This window comes from Chiloscyllium punctatum, chromosome 2 (assembly GCF_047496795.1).
Source record: "Chiloscyllium punctatum isolate Juve2018m chromosome 2, sChiPun1.3, whole genome shotgun sequence".
Classification (NCBI taxonomy): domain Eukaryota; kingdom Metazoa; phylum Chordata; class Chondrichthyes; order Orectolobiformes; family Hemiscylliidae; genus Chiloscyllium; species Chiloscyllium punctatum.
The window spans coordinates 72730396-72752862 of record NC_092740.1 but is presented as its reverse complement, the minus strand read 5'-3'; the positions used below and the strand labels follow the sequence as shown (position 1 = coordinate 72752862).

The 22467-nt window shown below is 39.3% G+C and overlaps 1 protein-coding gene across 2 annotated transcripts in view; it reads right to left on the bottom strand.

Moving 5' to 3' along the window:
• kcnn2 (potassium calcium-activated channel subfamily N member 2) overlaps window positions 1-22467 on the bottom strand; it is a 233654-nt gene that overhangs the window by 112717 nt on the left and 98470 nt on the right. For both annotated transcript variants that reach the window (XM_072583977.1, XM_072583986.1), the window contains exon 4: window positions 8495-8913. In XM_072583977.1, the coding sequence (XP_072440078.1) occupies window positions 8495-8913 (419 nt within the window). The remainder of the gene's footprint in view (window positions 1-8494; window positions 8914-22467) is intronic.

The following is a 22467-nucleotide window of genomic DNA, read 5'->3' as shown; positions in this document are numbered from 1 at the left end:
TTCAAAGTTATTATTCATGTCTACTTGGAAACTCAAAGACATATTTATTGCAAATTAAGTACCATTTTATAGTCTCCTGTAACTCGTTTGTAGCCAGATAGTCTTTTACTAGATTATAGTTATTTGCTAATAGTATTGAAATACCAGCAATGGCAGTATTCAACTATTTAATCTAAATGAGAAGGATTCAGGAGAGAAAAAAGTGACAAGTGAATAACCACACAAATATTTTTCTTTCAAATATATGTAAATGAGAAGGATGTTTGGTCAAGGTCTGTTTTTATTTAAAAAAAAACAAAGACTTGCATTTCTGCTTTTCAGAACCAACCTGTTTCAAACAGTTTTACAGCTAGCGAAATATTTATGCAGTGCAGCCAATATTGAGATGTATGAAGTGCAGCAACCGATTTGTACATAACATGTCCCACAAACAGCAATTTGACAATAACCAGGTCAGTTGTTTTTGTGATATTGATTGAGGGAATAAGTATTAGCTGGGACACTGGGGAGAACTTCTCAAATTTACTTCACAATAAGAGGCATCTGCTCCAGCCAGCCAGATTGGCAGATGAAGCTTTGATTGAATGTACTAAGGTTTTCATGGAATCCCTATAGTGTGGAAACAGGCCCTTTAGTCCAACAAGTCCACACCGACCCTCCAAAGAGTAACCCATCCAGAACCATTCCCCTACCCTATTATCCTATATTTACCCCTGACTAATGCACCTAACCTACACATCCCTGAACACTTCGGGCAGTTTAGCATAACCAATTCACCTAACCTGCACATCTTTGGACTGTGGGAGGAAACCTACACAGACACTGGGAGAATTTGCAAACTCCACACACAGTCATCCAAGTTTGGAATCGAACCCAGGTCCCTGGCGCTGTGAGGCAGCAGTGCTAACCACTGAGACTCCATGCTGCCCATAATGTCTCATTTGAAAAAATTACACATTTGACAGTGCAGGTTCAAGTTCTGGATTTCCCTCTCTGTCCCTTCTCCTACTCTCCACCCTCCTTTAAGAAATTCCAAACCTTTTGAACAAGCATCAGATGGATGGATCTAATTTCCAGAACTTTTCTGGAGGTGGCAGGGGTTTTGCCATCAGGGCCAATAGATTCGGCAAAGGCCAGGATATTGGGCTGCATTTTATGGGCAACAGCCAATTAGGTGCAGAAAAGTCACATCTCATTAGAGATGTCAGATCTCCCTGAAAAGGAAACATTCAGTGACTCAGCAACCTCCATGGCAGCACGAGAAGTCGCTATTGTTGGAACAGCATCCGAAGAACGAGCATGACGTGCAATTTGAAAGTCAAAAGGTGTTGTGCTAGAAAAGCAGATCAAATCAGGCAGCATCCAAAGAGCAGAAGAATTGATGTTTCGGGCATAAGCCCTTCATCCCATTCCTGATGAAGGGCTTTTGCCCGAAACATCGATTCTCCTGCTCCTCGGCTGCTGCCTGACCTGCTGTCCTTTTCCAGTGCCATCCTTTTCAACTCTGACCTCCAGCATCGGCAGTCCTCACTTTCTCCTAATCCACTCTCAAAGCCAAGTAAAATAGGTTCTGGCTTATTCAGGGAAATAGGCCATGGTGAGGAGTTGGTAAAGATGGAGGGGACAGCCTCAGAGTGAAGGCACAACTCTTTAGAAACAAAATGAGAAGGAATTTCTTCAGCCAGAGGGTGGTGAATCTGTGGAATCCATTGCCACATAAGGCTGTAGAGGCCAAGTCATTGAGTGTATTTAATACAGAGATAGACAGGTTCTTGATTGGTAAAGGGATCAGCGGAAGAAGGTAGGAGAATGGGGTTGAGAAACGTATCAGCCATGGTGGAATAATGGAGCAAACTCAATGGGCTGAATGGCCTAATTCTGTTCCTATGTGTCATGGTTAATCACTGATGGAAGTGACATTAAAGTCATGGGACAACCATTGCACTAAGGTATCTTTTATGTACCAGAGAGAGTCCAAAAAGAAATACCCCTGTTCAGAGCCCAGCCACCAGTGTTTAACCAGCCATCTCTGTACATAGAGTGAAAGGCTCCTCCTCACCACTGCCAAAATGCTAATGGAGATTGGAAAAAGGCCTTAATTAGTGGTTCAGTGGGTTTCCAAGCAGATAGGTGGGTATCTGCCACCTTTCTATCTGCTAGCAACATGGCACGGTGGCAGGGAGATCTAAAACAGTCTTTCCACTTCGACTTGCGAAACAATCTTGCCAACCTTCCTAATCTGAATTTGCCCACAAAAACCTCAGGTTTCTGTCCAATATCTCATTATGCAGCTCAGTACCAGCTCGCTTTTGCTTCTGTGAAGCACATCAGAACACTCTGGTAAAGACATGATATAAATTCAAGTTGTTTTTCTAATTTAGAGAATATTTTGCTTCGTAAAGACTGATTGATTAAAATATGGAACACATGTCATCCTGCTGTTAAAATATAGGTCATTGTAGAAGGTAATGACACTGAAAGGATAAAGGTTCAGGTTACATTAGCTCTAACATGGGCAGGCGTGCCACACCAGACACTGGAAACATAAGGGTTGCAAGATAGCTTTGTGTGCAGGTGTGAAAAAAGCATTGTTTGACTGATCATTTGTTTGGGTTAAACAGTAAAGGTTACATTTTCAAGGTAAAGTTAGAATGAACATTGGCAGGTCCAATCTCAATGGAACATTGCAATACTGCTGCTAGAAATCCTGGTGCTCAGCATCTAGAAGAGCATGGTCTGATCACGGTTTGCATGGGATCTGGGGGTGTGGCTATGGGTGAGTGTGATCAGTATGATAGGTTATGTCATGTGTGCAGTGGATGAAATGTCCAGACGAGTTGGACTGAGTAACAGTAAAGAAGCTGTACAAACTTCTAAATCAGGTAGAATGAGGCTGGAAGCTCAGCAGGGACTGATTAGAATGCAATAAACTTGCTGTGTTTGCTCTAACAGACTGTGTCAAGGTCATACTTTGATCTCCACTATATCTCCATATTTCATTGGTGCCACACGCAGGCTGTGGGTGGAGAAAGTGCTCTACTCCAGATTTTAGAATAACCACATTTGTAAATTTGTAAATTCCTTGCAATTATGCCTGACCAAAGGTAGTTTATGAACACCTATCATGTAATAATTCTTCACAGTACAATGCCTCTTATACAGACACTTTACCGTGATGTACCCTCAGCCACCAATCATTAGATAGGCCCTAGATAAAGCAAAGACAAAGGAGGATTGGTGCCAGAGAACTACCTTAAACAACCCTTACCCAGAGCAACACACAGTATAGGTGAAAAACCTTATAAAGTACCAATGATCATCCAGGAAAGTACCACATTGCTATGATAAGAAAACTTTCTAAAGTTGAAAACGTGTTTTTGACCTCATTCAAAAAAACTTAACACAATGAACAGGTTTTTTATCATAGCTTTTTATCATAGCTTACTACTTTAGATTCTGATCCTGTGGTGCAGCTTCACCTCAGAGCCAAAAGCTCTGAGGTCCCACTCCAAGATTTTATGGCCAAAGAAGATGGATTAATAATGTAGCCAAACAGATTTGGGTGGCACGGTGTGGACTTGATGGGCTGAAGGGCCTGTTTCCACACTGTAAGTAATCTAATCTAATTGAGAATCAATTCCTAAACCCTACTTTGCCAACCATTGGAGTAGGGAAGAATTGAGAGAGATTTCTAGTTTGCCATACAATAGAAAGAAATTGGAGTCTCATCTAAAATTATCCATAGCCCTATGGGCAAATATACATTGCCACAGCAACCTGGAGAATTGGGATGGGGAAGTAATTCTCCAGACCGCCAGTGGATCAAGTTGTTGCGAACAACACAGGGTTTGATACTTGTTCCAGTGGAGGTCCACTCAGAACCTGCCTCCTTGCTATGGTAGGGGTCAAGGTGCTCTGGATTGGACCTGCCCTCAGGCAGCAAACTGAAGAACAAGTGGGACTTGGAGGGTGGTATAAGAGATAAGGATTACTTGGTTTATCAGCAATTGCTTGGAATTGCTGAAAAAGATCTGTCTGTAATAAATAAACCTAATGGGATTTTCCCATAAGAAACAGGAACTGACAACTTATTATTGCAATGAGAAAACAGTGTTTCAATTATTTTTAAACTAGTCTTGAATAAACTAATTGCACATCAATAAACAACTGAGGGCTCTTTGCATATGCTATCAACCTATTGAAAAGTGCAGTGCAAGATTTTTTTTGTGTGTCCCCACAGACTATGAGATGTGAATCATTGATGTGTTGTTTGAAAGCAAGCTGAGTTTCAAAACAAAAATTAAATACCATTTCCCAGGCTGGAGCTGGAGAGACCAAGAGCAAGGTGCAGGCACAGACCTGAGGGGTAGGGCAAACAGAGAGGTGGGGAGTGGGGGGGTGAAAGCAGGATTTGGGCAAGCAGTGACAGCACTGGGCCCAATTAAAAGGTTTTTACTCTTAACCTTTGTTTCAGACACTGACTGCTGCGGGCAACAAAGATGGCTGTTGAGACTCTCAGTTCCTATACCAGGAACATTATGGCAGGCTGTTGTTGTGGTGACTATTCATGACCCCTCCACTATATCTAGAAATTAGAGGACTGAACTCTCCTGTGTGCTGAATGTGAGAGCTGCAAATCGCACTCAACACAGTTTGAATCCAGTCCTGCAAGAAACCAGCTGAATCCAGTGTGAGTGCTCCTGCAGCTGGGCAAAGAGATTTCAGCCTACAATCAAAAGTCCACAAAGCTCTGCAGGCATGTCATTGCTGGGTGCAGTAAGAAACTTTATTTATTTTTATTGTAATTTCTTTGCAGAAATAGATGGAGAAATTTCAGGTGAGGTACAGGCAACTGAGGAGAAGGCTTTGCTTCTGCTTTACTGAATTACTCGTGATTGAGATTGTTCTGTATTTTTGTTTAAGCATCTGCATTGCTTTGCGGGACAAATTCAGTGGAACATTTCCTTCTCTCGATGCACCAGCATGCTTCAGCCAGCATCTCTGAACTCATGGTCTAAGTGCAGAGAATATGACAGAAGGAGATAAAGAAAAGTCTGTGTATCCAATAATAAAAAAGAAGTTCCCAACAAGAACCAACATGACCTGCAGTTGAACTGGGCTGCATGCAAATTTTGTGGTGGAGGTGTTTACTTATATGATTTAGATCACTATTTATTATTCAGTTACTAGACCGGCATTTATCACGCATCCCTAAATGCCCATGAGAAGATGGTTGTGGTAAGCTTTCTCCTCAAGTAATGCAGTCTGTGTGCTGTAAGTACAGCCATAATGCTGTTGGGGAGGCAGTTCCAGGATTTTGACACACTGACAGTGATAGATTACAAGTCAGCATGGTTTACAGCTTTGAGGGGATCTTGCAGGTAGCGGAGTTCCCATGTATCTGCTCCCCATGTCCGTCTGGATGGCAGAGGTCACAAGGTTGGAAGATGTTATCTCAAGGAGCCTTGGTGAGCTGTTGCAAAACATTTTGTCGATGATATGTATGCACTGTTGCTCCCAATGCATCTGTGATGGAGGGAGTGCATGCTGAAAATATGTTAGATAGGCTGCAAAACAAGTGGCTTGCAGAACATTATGGATGGCCAGTCTTGAGTTGTTACATCAATTCAAAATGTATTCATTCGTTATTGTGATAGTGCCACACAACATGATGGAGGATATCTTCAATGTAGATGTGGGACTTCATCTGTAGAAGGACTGTCTGGTATCCATACACTCATGGGCAACTGTATCATTGGTCGAGGTCAAGTATATATTTTCTTGTGCCTCCTGTCAGAGATCCAGTCCAGCAGCTATATCCTTTCAGACTTGGCCACCTTGGTCAGTAATGTTGTTGCAAGCCACTTATGAATAAACGTTGTTGTCCCCCACCCAGAGTGCATTCCATGCTCTTGTCACCCGCTAAGCTAACTCCATGTTGTCTTCAACATGAAAGAGGAATATCTCCCAACTGTGTACCACTGCTATATAACACCGCCACTACTGGATCTGCCTGACTAATGGGACAGAAAATATCCTGGGATGGTGATGGTGGTCCATGGGACATAGTCGTTCCCTAGAATCATACCTTGCATATAATGTGAGCCTGTTGATTGACTAGTCCATGGGAGAATGCCCCCAATTTCAAGCTCCCAAATGCTAGTAAACAGGATTTTGCAGGGTCAATAAAGCTATGGGTGACAACGTAATTTCCAGTGCCTCGATCAATGCCAGGTGGTCCATTGGATTCCATTCCTTTCGTCAGACTTTGTTGAAAGTAGAAATTATTTGAGGGGCTTGCTAGCCATACTTTAAAGGACTTTCAAGAGTTAAAGTCATTGTCGTGGGTCTGGATTCAGATGTAAACCAGACTAAGTGGGGACAATAGATTTACCTTCGCTAAAAGGTTATTTTTAAATGAGCCATTTTTTTATACCAGTCAAAATTGTTTCAGTCACCATTAGACTAACTTTTCATTTTAGATTTATTAATCGAATTCCATTTAATTATTTTAAATTAAATTATGTTGCAATTTCCTAATCAAGTTTGAAATCTCCACTGGCAATTTGTGTATATTTTGGTTTCAAATTTAGATTGTCAGGGTTGCCCCCATACCGCTGATACACAAGGCCTTAATTCATTAGGTGCCGATTTTCTGATTCTCTTTTATATAACTTGTATTCAATCTGGAGAAAGAAAGAAACAGTGACAATGTTTGTTTTGGTGGGAAGGTTCAGCTGGTGCTGACCATTTCGAATTGACAATGGCCTCTTGGTCATGACCAGTGTTGACCAATCTCCAACCAGCAGAAGTCACAACTGCTCAGCAATCTGCATCACCTCTTTCCAAACTGATTTCACATACTGGTTGGAACTGTTTCAATCATTCCAGTTAAACTGTTGTCTCCTTTGACCTTCTCCGGCTATGAACCAACCTGTTTTCCACTGTCCATCTCCATGCCCAATTTCTTCAGTCTCCTTGCCATTCTGAATGAACTGGAATGCATTCAAATTGCTGCAGCCGGCATCCCCAATTATTTTCATTTCACAATATGACCAGCTCCCATTGGCAATCTCTGTGCCAGCAAATTGACTTTAACATCTTTTATACCCTTTCATGACCTTTCGGCTCTTTCCATAAAGCTCACCTTCAATCTTGTTTTATTGTGTGCACATTACCCTTCAGGGAAAAGATTACTCCTCATTTCCTCTGTCCCCATGACCCATTTTGAGTCACAATGCTCTTCGAAACACTCCTTCCCAAACATTAATGCCATGTTCATCCCAAGAAGTCTCCAAAAACCTTGCTGTTTATCTTGTTTTCTTCATCATTAAATTCTCTACTCTTTCATTCCTGTTTGGTATCCATTTTTGTGGCTGGGGAGTGTTGTTGAAATGTAAATTGTTTGTTCTGTTTAGTATCACAGGTAAGGTGCAATTACACAGAATCTACTTAAGCATTGCAGGATGAATGATATATCAGATGAATTAAACATGTACACTTCTGATCAGTAAACCTTTTGCACAAAACTATGGCACAAATGTATCTGCTTATTCTGTTAATATTTGTCTTGAATCTTTAACAAATAGAGAAAATTAACAAAACTAATTCACAAAACAAAATAAATAAGGCCACAACAATAATAAATAAATCTATTAAGAGGTTGTAATATACACTACAAGCATGCAAAGGATTAGAGTGTTGTAGGGTCAGAAAGACACCATGGATCCCAAAAGCCACTAGTGGAACAGGTCTCAAACATTCCACCCTCACTCTCAACATGCCCAAAGTGGGTGAAGAGCATGGACATTATTCAAACTCTCAGGAAACCCAAATTCAGCAGGGATATTTAAACTTGGAGTTCAATTCAAACAGGAGTCATAAATTGATGCTGTAATGTAAGTGCACATAAAGGTGGGCAATGTCTGTTTAACTGTCACAATCTGAAGCTGTTTTTTAATTACATCAACCTTAAAAAGTAAAAATTAAAACTGTTAGTGAGGATTGAAAAAATTCTGCTGAGTTGCTAATAGGCTATTATGTAAAGTTTAGACAAAAAAAATCTGTTTATGCTGTTACAATAGAGGTCTGTGTTAATATTTCCAAAGAGTTATCATTATGAATATTAGGCTGAGTTTCAAAAGGCATAATGCAGTTCTAAGTTCACAATTTGACTGACAACTAAAGAACATGTTTAAAGGAGAAGGTGTTTTTGATGTGGGGTCTGAATAGAAGGCTGTCTATTTTCCAGCAAAGTTAATCAACCCCCTCTCTTTACCACCACCATTTCCAAAGAGCGAAAATGGAGTCCAAGAGAACAATTCATATGATGACAGGTCTGCTGAGTCAGTATAGATCATGTGTTGAGCTACCTACTTTGGTAGCAAAAATCCATCCAAAAAGTTTGATTGCTAAAATATTACAATATTTGGAACAAAACTATAATTCTCTCATGTTTAACCATTGAATAAACTGATTAACAGTAACAGCTTACCTTTCACAAGCTCGGACAGTCCATGCTGCAATTATCCACAACGAAATACTGAAAACCAGCAATACTGTTCCTGGACATATTGTCATTAAAGTCTTCATTACGAAACGGGTATTGAAGTTTATTTTATTCAGTGCTCCAATACTTCTTGAAGAAGCATCCGTAAAAAGTTTGCTATGCAACAGCATTACTCTGGCAATTAGGTAAAGTCTAAGAAACATTGGTATTGATAAGATTATATCCACATCTGCTATTGCTGTAGATGTTGTATATGAAAAGGCAAGGCGTGCTGTCCATGTGAATGTATAGTTTCCAGGTATTGGGTGAATAGCACATACCAGTATTTCCAAACAGATGAAAAAAATCCGCTCATAAGTCATGGCTATTCTCCAGTCATCTGCGCCATTGTCTACCATGAATAACTGTAAGGAAATAGTATAGTTTTATTAAACTGGCAAATATTCACTTCAAGAGCAGAAACTGCCAAGTAAAACATCATTAAAGAACAGTATAGACAATACTGTACCTTGAGATACTCAAATATCTTTGAAACATTATTTCATTTGTCTGCTTTTTTTGTCAGATAAGACCATAACGGAAAGAAACATGGGGTTACATATGTATTCAATGCTGCCTTTTATACACAATCATGAAAGACCTTCACTGTGTTTTCATTTTTAAATTTGGGACAAATCAAAAGGCAATCATTTATAAATGAGATGTTACTAATTCTCAACTACGAAATTATTATTCCAGAACAATCAACAGACAGACAATTAACTAGTCCTCTCATCTGTAGAACTCCTGAATAAACTGTTTTTCAAAACTTAAATTCTCTGCAAGTTTAATGTTTAAGGTAAAGACAGCATTTAAATGAACTTTCTTTAATGGTTGTAACTTTGGAGTTGAGGACACTTGGCGTCTCATTTTCTATTAAGAATGGTAAATTATTTATCTTAAAAACTGAAAGAACTGTGGACAGAAATTATTTTGATTTACAGCATCCAAAATTCTTTTGATTTTTATTAAGAGAGCAGAAGTTGTTTTTATCAACTCTGCAATTGTTCTTCTCTCTCTTTGGGCTCTATCGCCACCTAACATTTACTCCTTACCCCCTCCTCACTCCATCTCCTGCACATAAACCACATTTTCCTAGCTACCATAAGGTCTAAGGAAGGGTTACACAACCCGAAACATTAACTCTAGTTTGTCTCCACAGATGTTGCCAGACCTGCTGAGCTTTTCCAGCAATTATTTATCTTGCTGAGTTTCCAATCTCAGTAATTCTGATATTGCTAATATAAAGTAAATTAAAACAAAGCATTTTCACATACACAATATTTAGTACTTTTGTCAAGTGTATAGTTCAACAATTGGGCAAAGTTCAAACATAAACTTTATGCTGTAAAAAGGGTGGCACAGTGGTTAGCACTGCTGCCTCACAGTGCCAGAGACCCAGGTTCAGTTCCTGCCTTGTGCAACTGTCTGTGTGGAGTTTGCACATTTTCCCCGTGTCTGCATGGGTTTCCTCCCACAATCCAAAGATGTGCAGATTAGGTGAATTGGCCATGCTAAATTGCCCGTAGTGGTAGGGGAATGGGTCTGGGTGGGTTGCTCTTTGGAGGGTCAGTGTGGACTTGTTGGGCCAAAGGGCCTGTTGCCACACTGTAAGTAATCTAATCAAACTTTAAGACAGTATGCATCCTAAATTCAATGTTTCATAATTCTTCTGGTTTACCTGAATTAACACTGTGACAAAGTTTGCTCCTCTGCTCTCCTTAATTGGCTGCTTGATTGAAAGAGCCAGACCAAAGAGACGGGTGAAATGACTGTGCTCTTTGCTTAAGATTTGATGGCTTGGATGAGGCAATTAAGGTAGTGAGAAGCATACAGAAGAAGTGGTATCATTTTCATTGTCTTGTTTTGCTTTTCAGCCTGGATTTTCACTGAGTCATAGATTCATAGAGGTATAACAGAATGGAAACAGGCCCTTCAGTCCAACTCATCCATGCTGACCAGGTTTCTAAACTAGTCCCATTTGTCTACGCTTGGCCCATATCCTTCCAAACCTTTCCTATCCAGATACCTGTCCGATGTCTTTTAAATGCTGAAACTGCACCTGCCTCTAGCAGCTCATTCCGTATAGGCACCACTCTCTGTGTGAAAAGGTGGCCTCTCAGGTCTCTTTTAAGCCTTTCCCCTTTCTCACCTTAAACCTGTACTCCGCTACCCAGGGGAAGAGACTGTGGCTATTCATCTTATCTATGCCACTTGTGATTTTATAAAGGTCACCCTTCAGCCTCCTGAGTCAGGGCCCCTTTAGAAATGGCATTCAGGTTCCAATTCCCCCAACCTTATTTCTCGGATTTCTGATATTTGGGAGTGCCTTTTAAGGCTGTGGAGTGGTTCAGGTCAATCATCCAGATACAATAAACCATCTTTGGTGGAAACTACTAGCACATGAAAGCTCTGAATCTGTGTAAATAAACATTGTGACATTAACAGCAGTGATCAAGGAGCAAGAACAGCCATTAAGGATAATCTCAGGTGCTGCAATAGTGCAATAGGTGTCTAGGCTCTCCACTAAATGTTTTGCCTTATTGCAGCTGCAGCAAAGTCTGACAGCATGGAGTGGGCCTTTAAAAAGGCCTGTCTCCTCACCCAGCACCCCCTGTGGCCCTCAGACATTTTCCCAGGTTGGCTGGTGGACTGCAGTCCACACAAGATATGCCATCCCACCCTCCACAACAATTAAAATCTCAACCTTGCAGGAACCTTTTTCCAAGGTGGATGGATCAAACTAGTAATTTTACCATTTCTCACCCTTCTTTGGGGATGAAAATGCAGGCCATTAAGATGCAGGTTAATGGAAGTCTGGGAGGTGATGGTGCAGTGGCAACAGCCATCCAGGTGGCCTTTGTTAATGTTCTGGGATCGTGGGTTCGAATCATACCATGGCAAATAGAGAAAGAGGAATTTGATTTTAAAAAATCAGGATCTAAAACATGTTAACCTCATGGCAAACATGTAATGATTATTATGAATACCCACCTGATCCAGTTACACCCTTGAGAGAAAGAAATCGCATTCCTCGCCCAATCTGACCTACATATGTCTCCAAACTCTCAGAAATGTAGTTGACTCTGAATTACCCCTCTGCAATGGCCTTTGCAGTTCAAGGGCAATTTGCGAAGGGCAATAAATGCTGACCTTGTCAGTGGTGTCCATATACCAATAACAAATAATAACTGAAGTTTGTAAACATTCTGTCAATGCGATGCTATGAGGATTCACATCTCTGTGATCACAATTTCAAATCAAAAATTCACCAGACTATAAGGTAAGGATGAGACTTAACATGGGGGCTTTAAGAAATGCCCTCATATACATGGCATTCCAATGGATTTCCTTCAGAGCCTGGATGGAAGCACATTGGAAACACCATGGTCAGTTGCATATGACATTAACATAACAATAACCTTTCAATGATGAGGGAGCCTCCACTCACCTTGCCATTGGTCAGGTATTTCTGGAGAAATTTTACCATGCATCTGGCCTTCGGATTGACCCAGAGTGATGCCAGACACACTTGGCCAGATTAAATAATCATCCCAATCCGTTGGCATACGTGGAGTCAATCGACATGATTTCAATCCTGTCTCCCTGATAGATCATATTTGACAAAGACAAAACTCCTCAGAAATGTCCAGCCCACTGATGTTGGCTATACATTGGATGAGGGCGAATTTATTAAGCCCTCCTCCAATATGGGAGCACTAGTATCTGATCATACCTGTGGACCTCTTCCACATCCTTCAACCCCTTGAAGACAACGAATTGCAAAACAAAAGGCCCCATCAGTTGAAATGAAGGCTCTGTCTAGAAGAAAGGATAAATTCCCCAAACAAAATTCAGAGCTAGGGATTCAGTATCAACTAAAATGAAGACAAACAATTGGAAATTCAGAATAGTTCTGATTGATTCCTAATAAAGACCAAATAAAAGGTTTTCTTCTCATTTGTAACAGTGCGAAGAACACTTCCTAGTGAATGTGACGGCAATGCACTGTTGATAGTTCTGGGGGGAGCAGGGACTGGGGCTGTGGTGATAACAAAGAAATTCCATTGTATTCTGTCATTTGAAAAAACTTGAACACCAGAGCTCCCAGCACTTTCTGGCATTAGACTGTGTCACAAAACGTCACTTAAATGCACATCACCGAGTTAAAATCAGGCCACACTGAAAAGGGGCTCTGGAAGTTGTAAAATGTACTTTCTGTTCTCTTTCTGTTTCTGATCACTCCTGTTCAAATAAATACCTTCAAGTCTAGCAAGGGTTTGGTTACAATTATTTTATCGAGGATTTAAAATGCCAATGTTTTATTATCATTTTGAATTATCACCTTGACAAAAGAAATATCCATCCCCTGGCAGCCATTAGGAACATCGGAAATAGGATCTTCAAGCCTCCTCTGTTATTAAACTAAATCACAGCTGATCTACTCCCGTGTCATTTTCCTGCACTAGCCTCATATCTGTTGATATGTTCAATATGTAGAAATCACTCAGTCTCCATCATGAACATTCTCAATTGCAGAGACTCCATAGTCCTCTGAGTCAATAATTTCAAATGTTCACCACCATAAATGAAGAAATTCCTCTTCATTCAGTCCCCTTTCTGAGACTGTGTTCCCAGTCCTAAACACCCCAGCTCGGAGAAATATTTCTCCTGTATCTACACTGTTGAGCACTATCATTCTGTACACTTAAATGAAATCACTGCCCACTGCACAGAATATTGGCCAAGTCTCCTGAATTACACCTCATAAGAAAATCCACCCTGCCACTACACTAGGGAAAACTCTCGTGAACCTTTGTTGTACTTACTCTATGATAGGTATACCCTTTCACAAGGCTTTAAACAAATTAGAAATGCTATATACTTAATAGAACTTATTAATTAAAGACACAATATCATTTCTTCAGACTTTGATCCTGGACTAAACTTTAATATGTTCACTACTGTACTTCCACATCCAGGAGTCTGGTTTATTTCTGTCCCTGTACTGAAGTAAAGCCAACAACACAGTTTCAATCCTCATACCACTGTGGTCGTTCATGGATGCCTGTGTTCTTACTTTCACCTTATATTTTTGGACTGGTTAACCTTGAAACTATACACAATCAATTGACTCTCTCTAATACAGGAAGGTGACTGCAATCCTTCATGGAGTATGGCTCCTTTCCTTAATCCAAGCACCATTTCATCAACTTAAAATCACATGACGAAGGAAATCACTGTAAATTCTTAGACTGGACAAACGATTTACTATTAGCAGTAAAGCAACAGGATCATACAGGAAAAGGAAATTGTTTCATGATCAATAATAATACATCAGAAAACAAATAATATTTTTAAAAGTCTTAGAAGTGGTTCGCAATGTTTAATAACAACTAAACATTAGAGAACTATGGCAATATCTCAGGAGTAGGAAATTGATTAGTTATGCAATGTAATCTCCTAAGTAAATTGGCTGAGCAATTAATTGGAATCGTGATCTCAGCAACTAAATCCCAATGCTCATTAACTATTTACTAATTTTCATTAATAGATCAGTTCGCACTCCAAACTATACTGATGTTACTGACATTTACAAATGAAAAGGCCGAAGCAAATATTCAGCCAACTCACTGATCAATGTGATAAATGATGTCCACATAGTTTTCCTACTCTACGTTCCTACTCTTTGCCTCCTGCAGAAAGTTACCCAGCATTACCGATGTTTCCAAAATCCCACCCAAGGCATGAAAAGATAACCATAACATTAAAGAGGTAGCCACAATGTTGAAGTCTCCAATTAAACAGCACATGTGGTCAACCTGACACACCACAGGGACATCCTCTGAAAAGCTGAAGTCTTTACCTCCATTCAAGTAATGTTTCCTAAAAGGAATGGGTAATATGAACTGTGTGACAAGATTGACATGGGTGCTTATGCAAATTTCATCCCTTCATGCATCTTAAACAGGATGCACTCAGAATTAGCAGAGTATGGGGCAGTCTGCATGAACTTAGCTCACTGCTTACAATGGGTCTGACATCCCAGGTGTTGTTATTATCTTAAAAATCAATAAGTATTCTTGGGATGGACACTGAATCCTTTAACACTGTTGAAACAAATGAACCTTCTATCATTGCTCCATCAGTACGTTCAGACTTAAATATTAGAAGATCCATGAGGTAATAAACCTGTCAATGATAACATCTAAGATTCCAGACCACCTATCCATCACCTGGCTAACCTTTATCCCATGTGGTTCAATACTACTCACAACATTAAAAGGCGATGCAGTGTTAAATCTGAAAGAGGATACCCAACCCAGAGTCAACCCTCTTCTTACGTGCTGAATTCATATTTGTAAGAAGCTCAGACTGAAATTGGATTGAATGGCACGAAACTACATCATCCACAAAGTCAAGCAAAATATTGATTTGAGTGTTTTGAAGAAAGATGACAGTGTGTATGTTTAGATCCGAGGAGACTGATCAATGTGATAAATGATGTCCACATAGTTTTCCTACTCTACGTTTAGCTTAATTCGACGTCCTCAGATGCCAAGCATCTTTCCCCAAAGACCAATGCCAAGTAAAATATAGATTCCCACTTCTTTCCCTTGAATTCTGAGAGCAGACAACTATCAATAGATATTGTTTCCTCACATTACCATTAGGATGGTCCATCAAACAGATATTTTGCAACAACACATTGACTATATTATCAAGAGTATCTCAAGTTGTCTATAGATTACACACGACACAGTTCTTAGAAGAACTAAACTGAAGAAAGACACAAATCTCCATCAGCTCAATTCAGTGACAAGAAAACGTGGACTGGATTTTTCCATTTTGAGTTAACACTTTTATGAGCAAGATTTATGATGCTTGAGCCACAATGGCTCATAGCGACTTTTCACATAATGTCTTCTGCTCTTCATCTGACTAATTATGCATTTCCACAACAGCAGTGTCATGGAATAGCGTGACAGGAATTTGTCATGTTCATGCCACCAGCACCATATTTAAACACAGCTGTACCCATTTCAAATGCCGCAAGCCAGGAATTGGCCTTTATAATATGGTACTCTACCACATTATGGCCCAAAAAAGGTAAGTTAGCTGTCCACTTTGCCAACAGGAAGCTGGAGGTGCAGGATGGTGGAGAGGGGGGTGTTGCTTTATCCTGCAGATTGGCAAAGGAGGCAAAAGATTTGTAACCATAACATTAATCAGTCAGATTATTCTGACCAAGGATCATATGCAAACCTTTCACTTGCCTTTACAAATACTGACAGAGTATACTACTGACAGATTATGCTTCACTGAATTTGGTACTTTCTAAACTAAAATCAAATGTATCATTGAGGAGAAACAACTGGAGTGTTTCAACATGATTCTGTTCTCCCAAACATGTGTAATGGCTTTAAACAAAATTGATTTATATCACATATTGGAAGAAATCAAATCAAAATATGTACATCCACAAACAAAGGAATTTCACTTACTGGTAGTCTGGACAGCTAGGTAACAAAATCAGATTAATTTCAAAGAGTTATCAACATCAATTAAAATGCACACATTAAGATCAATGAGCTTGAATCTCTCTGGACCATATATTAACTGATGGAGTGGCTGTTGGTGCACAAAGAACTTGAATTTGTTGATTTAGCTGAAAATACATTGTGCAACAGGCAGACAGTTCTTGAATCTTTACCCACAAAGAAAGCTAGTCAGAACCATAAAAAGAGATGGTATTTTAAAATTTGTATTAATTTCTCTTGATAACGTCGTAAAATAATAAACAATAAAAAGTAAATTTATGGTCACTTAAAACAGACAAATGTGCACTTTAAGAATGAATTATTGTTTCAATCATGTATTGTGATGCAGAAATATGTTGAAGATTTTTTTTACTGTATAACATATGATCCTGTTGTAATCTCAACACAACTATGATCCATCATAGAAACAATATTAATAACTGATAGTTCCTGGTCTGTGTTGTTTGTTGGGAATCCTAACAAATGAAGTTCTCAAAAATCAATCCTCAATACAGCTGCTAAGCAGATACCACATGTCTCTTGTTTTGCTATGCCATCACGACTCTGCTTTGGATTTTGTCCCTTTTAGTCTGATCGAATTTTTCAATATTCCCTCAAGAATGTATTAAGCTCTAGATACTATCTGCACGTGTAAATGTAAAGTTATTGAAGTGACAGTAGAATATCTACATGAAAGCATGCTTAATCTTCCACATCACATATTATGGAACAATGCCAGCTTATTTTCAGTTGTAGATACATATTAACCCAAAGTAGTAAGCATTTCTGCTCCTCCTGTAATCCCAAGAATAGCAATATATCATTGCAAAGTTTAGTTCAAGGGGTATATCAAATATGCCAAAACTATTGTCAGAATTGTGAAAAATGCCTGTAACTAGATGATTATATTAAAGCTTGGAATAGGTTAAGGATTAGGTTAGTGCTATTAGTTTCACTACACTGAAAATAGCTTAATTTTAACTTCTCCAGCACTAAACTGCTGGAATGATTATCTTACTATTGACAAAAGGGGTCATGGCTGGGTAAATGTATGAATAAAGAACCTTACAGCGAAGCTGTGCTCGGATTTTCAGTCAACATCCTGTAATTAAGATATTTGCTGGAATTAGAAAGTCAATTAGTGTGTGGAACTGGAATAGAAGTTAATTAATGAATCACCCTGTGATTCAATGATCTTACAGCAAATTAGTATAGTTAAACTATTCGTAATGGCTATCCTCCACCATAGGCTGGAGGAGATCTTAACAGGGAAATAAGCACAAATGTGGTCAAGGATGGTGCTGAAGGAATTTAGGATATTGATAGTCAGAAATACTACAGAACAATATAAGGAAAGAGTCCAGGGAATGTAACACAATGGTTTCTTAAGAAAGATTGGGTACAAAGGATTAAGTTAAAAATTCCTAAGGCTTATGCTTCAAAATAAACTTGTTGGGCTAAAACCAGGTGTTATGTAATTTTTAACTTTGTCCACCCCAGTCCACCACCGACACCTCCACATCATAGCATTCAATGGATTGAGAGATCCATGGAAGGTGGAAAATAATGTAAGAGCAGGCTTTAACTACATTGTTGAAACAAAGAACACAATATACTATTGGATACCTTGCATTAAAAAGGGAACATTTACAGGAAAATTAACTCCTATCAACATAACAGCTCCATCCCTGCTTTAAAAAATAAAGGACAAAGGGATCTTTTTAATGCTATAGGGCAGTAAATAATGAAAAACAGATTAACTTGCTGGCATTTATCTAATGCACCCCAGTAGTTCAGAAGATTTTGAGAAGGAGCATGGCATCAAGAAATTGAGAGAAAAAAAGATAAAAGACTGGTCATTCATGCCATCTATCCTCTGACTGTATTCACCACTTGTCATGGTCATATTGCCTTTTTCCTCTATAACTATTATGTTCTGTCTTGTTTTAAGTAACTTACTCTCACATGCTATTACTCAGCTCTGAGGCAGATGAGACGCAAATCCAGACCTTCTGGTCCAGAAGCAGGGATAATAATAAGGTGCCACAAGACGCTACTACCATGGTATCTTCTGTCCGGAACTGATTCAAATCGACACACCTGCCAGACTAGCAGCAAACCTCCTGGTTGATTGATTACAGAATTGCTTAACAAAATTAACAACAAACTCTGCTTAATTAAAACACAAATGCTATCAACTTCAAGAATGGTACACTCTATTTTCATCAAATTTATTTTCTATAAACAGTGACTAAACATGCTCTGAAACAATTTACCTAACTTTGCCCTTATTCTACAGACCGTTGCAGCATATGACACAACAGAAAGATCGCCACTTGGATTTTGCATACTGCCAAAATGTAAGAGTCTAATCCAGGTATTTCTGCTCTTGTAGTTATTTTGAGAATTTTTGTGAGTGTTGTCTCAAAATGAATGACACAGGAGATCATTTTTGGCCATTATTGCAGTTTTTAACACCAAATAAAACTGGCATGGACAAATGAGTCTGCAATCAATATGTTCTCTACCTCATTAAAGAGAAAAGAATAATTCACAAAAAAACGAGATTGTTATATTGAAAAACACTAATCATACATATTGTTTGATTTTTTTTAAAGTAGGAAGTCTGTAATTTGATAACTTGCATTTACAATGGCAGCATTTAATTGGCTACATGTCCTGGATTAATAGTAACAGCCAACATTTGCTGCTGACCTCAAAAAGCAGCCCACAAACATTTGGCAATTTCTGTGGCATGGGTTGAATCGTTCCAAATAAAGCCCGATTCTGTCACAAGGTATAGGGATCTCTGGCCATCCAAAAACAATTATGTCATCAAGAAACCAAGCACAGAGTCATAGAGATGTACAGCATGGAAACTCGGTCCAACTCATCCGTGCCCCAGATTTCCCATCTGCCAGCATTTGGCCCGTATCCCTCTAAATCCTTCCTATTCATATGCCCACTCAGATGCCAAATAAATGTTGTAATTGCACCAGCCTCTATCACTTACGCTGACAGCACATTCCACACATGCACCACCCTCTGCATGAAAACGTTGCCTCTTAGGTCCCTGTCAAATCTTTCCCCTCTCACCATAAACCTATGCCCTCTAGTTCTGGACTCCCTCATCCAGGGGAAAAAAATTCTCAGAAAAAGCAAGCTAGAAAATAAAATGTTCTAATCACCTTTCATTTTCTAATTATTAAAATGAAGATTGTGTCATATAAAAGGAGAAATTAATAAAAACTTTAAAGATATTTGTTATGATAGTGGTAAATAAAGGCTATCAGATTTTACTGTCCATCATTTGATTACGATACCAGACATTTCACAGGCTAAAATGGTTTCAAAAAAAAACAAATATTGGCCTAAAAAGCTGCCATGATTATCTGACTACAGATTGAGGGAAGTCCAGGACATCAATATTGAAAAAGTGAAACTATCTGCCCTTTTATCAAAAGAAATTGAAAATTGATAACTGTGTCAGTTCTCAAGAAAATCTGATCTGCATCTCAGACCTAAGTGACATCTTCCTTTTGTTAAATTTTGCACTCTGATTTCAGACCATCCAACCAGGGAAACAGCTTACCTGCTTATCCCTTTAAGTATTTTAAAGCAAAGAACTGCGGAGGTGAGAAAGCGGAAACAAAATCAAGACTTTCTGGACAGTCTCAGCAGGTCTGGCAACATCAGTGGAGAGAAAGCAGTTAACATTTTGGATCCAGTGACCCTTCTACAGAATGTTCCATGGAAGGGTTACTGGATCCAAAATGTTAACTCTGCTTTCTCTCCACAGATGCTGCCAGACCTGCTGAGTTTCTCTAGCAACTTCTGTTTTTGCTTTAAGTATGTTACAAGTTTCAATCAGATCACTTTTCATTCTTCAAAACTCAAGAGAACACTCATCCAGTTTCCCCAATCTTTCTTCATAGAACAGTCCTGCCATCCAGGAACAGGTCGGGTGAACATTTATTACACTCCGACTGTGGCAACATCTTTTCTGAGACAAAGAGACCAAAGATGCACAGTACTCCATGTGCGGTCTAACTAATTCAATTGGACAAAAGTTTCATTACTCCTGACCATCCTCTCGCAGTAAAGGGGAACATTCCAACAGTTTGCTACATCTGCATGTCAGCCTTCAGTGATTTATCAACACAAACACCTTGGTCTCTTTGTGCATCTACATGTTCCAAACTCTTTCCATTAAAAAAATTACCTGAAAACTGTTTCTTCTAAGTTGGATAACCTCACATTTTTCACTTGCCCATTCACTAAGTCTGATCCAATCCTCCTGAAGTTGCTTTACATCTTTATCACAACATGCAAGCCTACGTACCTTTGTGACTTGTGAAAATTTAGAAATACTGCATTGGTCCCCATCTCCAAAACATTTATACATACTGTAAGCATATACTGAACCTTGCAATACCTCATCAATTACAGTTTGCCAATGCAAGAATGACCCACCCTTTTTTTTGTCTGTTTGTCAATCATTAATCAATACCAGAAGCTTTCATATCTTCTATTCCATGTGCTTTAATTTTCTAACCAGCTTTCAGTGGGTACTTTCTCAGAATTATTACTATCATCCAAGAACCTATTTATCTGATCCCTTATAACATATTCCAGCATCTTCCCCAACTACTGATCAGAGGTAAAGAAACCTTTGCTTTCACATTGCTCCCTTCTTGAATAGTGGAATGCATTTGCTATCTTCCAATCTGCAGGAATCATTCAAGAACCTATGGAATGTTAGAATTCACCCTTGTGAAAAGAACAAGGATAATGACACAGGCTGAAAGCAATTGAGAGTCAGTACAAACATGATGGGCCAACTGGCCCCCTTCTGCTCTGTAACAATGTGTCATTCCATTTGAAAGTCAGTATTCAGTTAATCTGTTTCCATCCGACAGCTCATTGTAAACATTGAATGATTCAATTACAGTGACTGTCAATGTCTCACACAGATGCAAATACCAAAAGCAAATACCAAAGAAATGGACAGTGGAACAAAAATTAGCTTCTGCTTACATAAAATGAAACAGAATATTTGATAAGCAATCCATATTGAAGAACTAATTGCATAATGATCTTGAATGTGTATGAATCTAGCTTACATTTAAAGAGCTAATGGATGTAAAATGCAGTATTATTTTACAACTAACTTGTAAACATATTGATATGAAATTATTTTGTCTGATTTAATAAAGATATTAATCCATGTTAGCATTTTTGCTGAAGTAGCAAAGACATTTCACATATAAATCAAATACAAGCAAATATGCTTCTGTCAGCCCTTCCAGCCTGCTTCATCATGCAATAAGATCAGGGATGGTGTGATTTTATTTCAAATTCCACACTGCCATTCACTCCAATAATCTTTGATTCCTCCAAAAAGTATCTAACCTTGGAAACTATCAACATGACATTGGTTGCCTGAATTTCTCTGTTCCCCTCACCCATTCTAACCTACCTCCCTTTGAACTGACTGCACTCAGTGTTCTCAGATCCAACCCTGAAACACAAACAGAAATTGCTGGAAACACTCAGCAGGTGTGGCAGCATCTGTGGAGAGAAAGCAGAGTTAATGTTTCTGATCCAGTCACCTTTCTTCAGAACAGAACTCAGACCTGCTGATTTTCTCCAGCAATTTCTATTTGCATTTCATATTTCCAGCAGTTCTTTGTTATGTTTTGTTTAGTGCCCAACCCTGACTTTGCAATTAACCTGCCAGCAAGGGTGGTGCTGTTGTCTGGTGTGATAACCTCTACATTAAGTCTCAGACACCTCCTCTTACCACCCCTGAACCATGACCCCACCATTGTACACCAAGCAATTGTGTCCACAACTGTCACTAACCTCATCTGTCCTGGAGAGCTCCCTCCCACAGCTTCCCAGCTTCGAGTCCCACAATCCTGCATAGCCTACTTTTACTTGCTTCCCAAAATTCACAAACAGGACTGCCCAGGCAGACGCTTTGTTTCTGTCTGTTCCTATCGTATTTCTTCCTACCCTGGCTCAACATTTTTTCCTTATCTTGTCCAGTCCCTTCCCACTTACATTCTTCTGGCATTTTACGTCAGTTTCAAAATTTCCAGGTGCTGCTTTTGCTTCACCGGGGACATGCCATCCCTTTACATGTCCATCCCCATCAGGATGATCTGTTGACTGTCTGCTTCTTCATCAAAAGACAGACGGAACCATCCCCTTCCACCAAGCACCCTCCCCCGCCTGAGTGAGCTTGTGCTCATTTTGTGCAACTTCTCCTTTAAGGTCTGTCACTTCCTTCTGGTCAAAGATGTGGCCACGGGGACCCCCGTGGGTTCCAGTTATGCCTGTGTCTTTATGTAGGGTATGTGGAACATTTGTCAT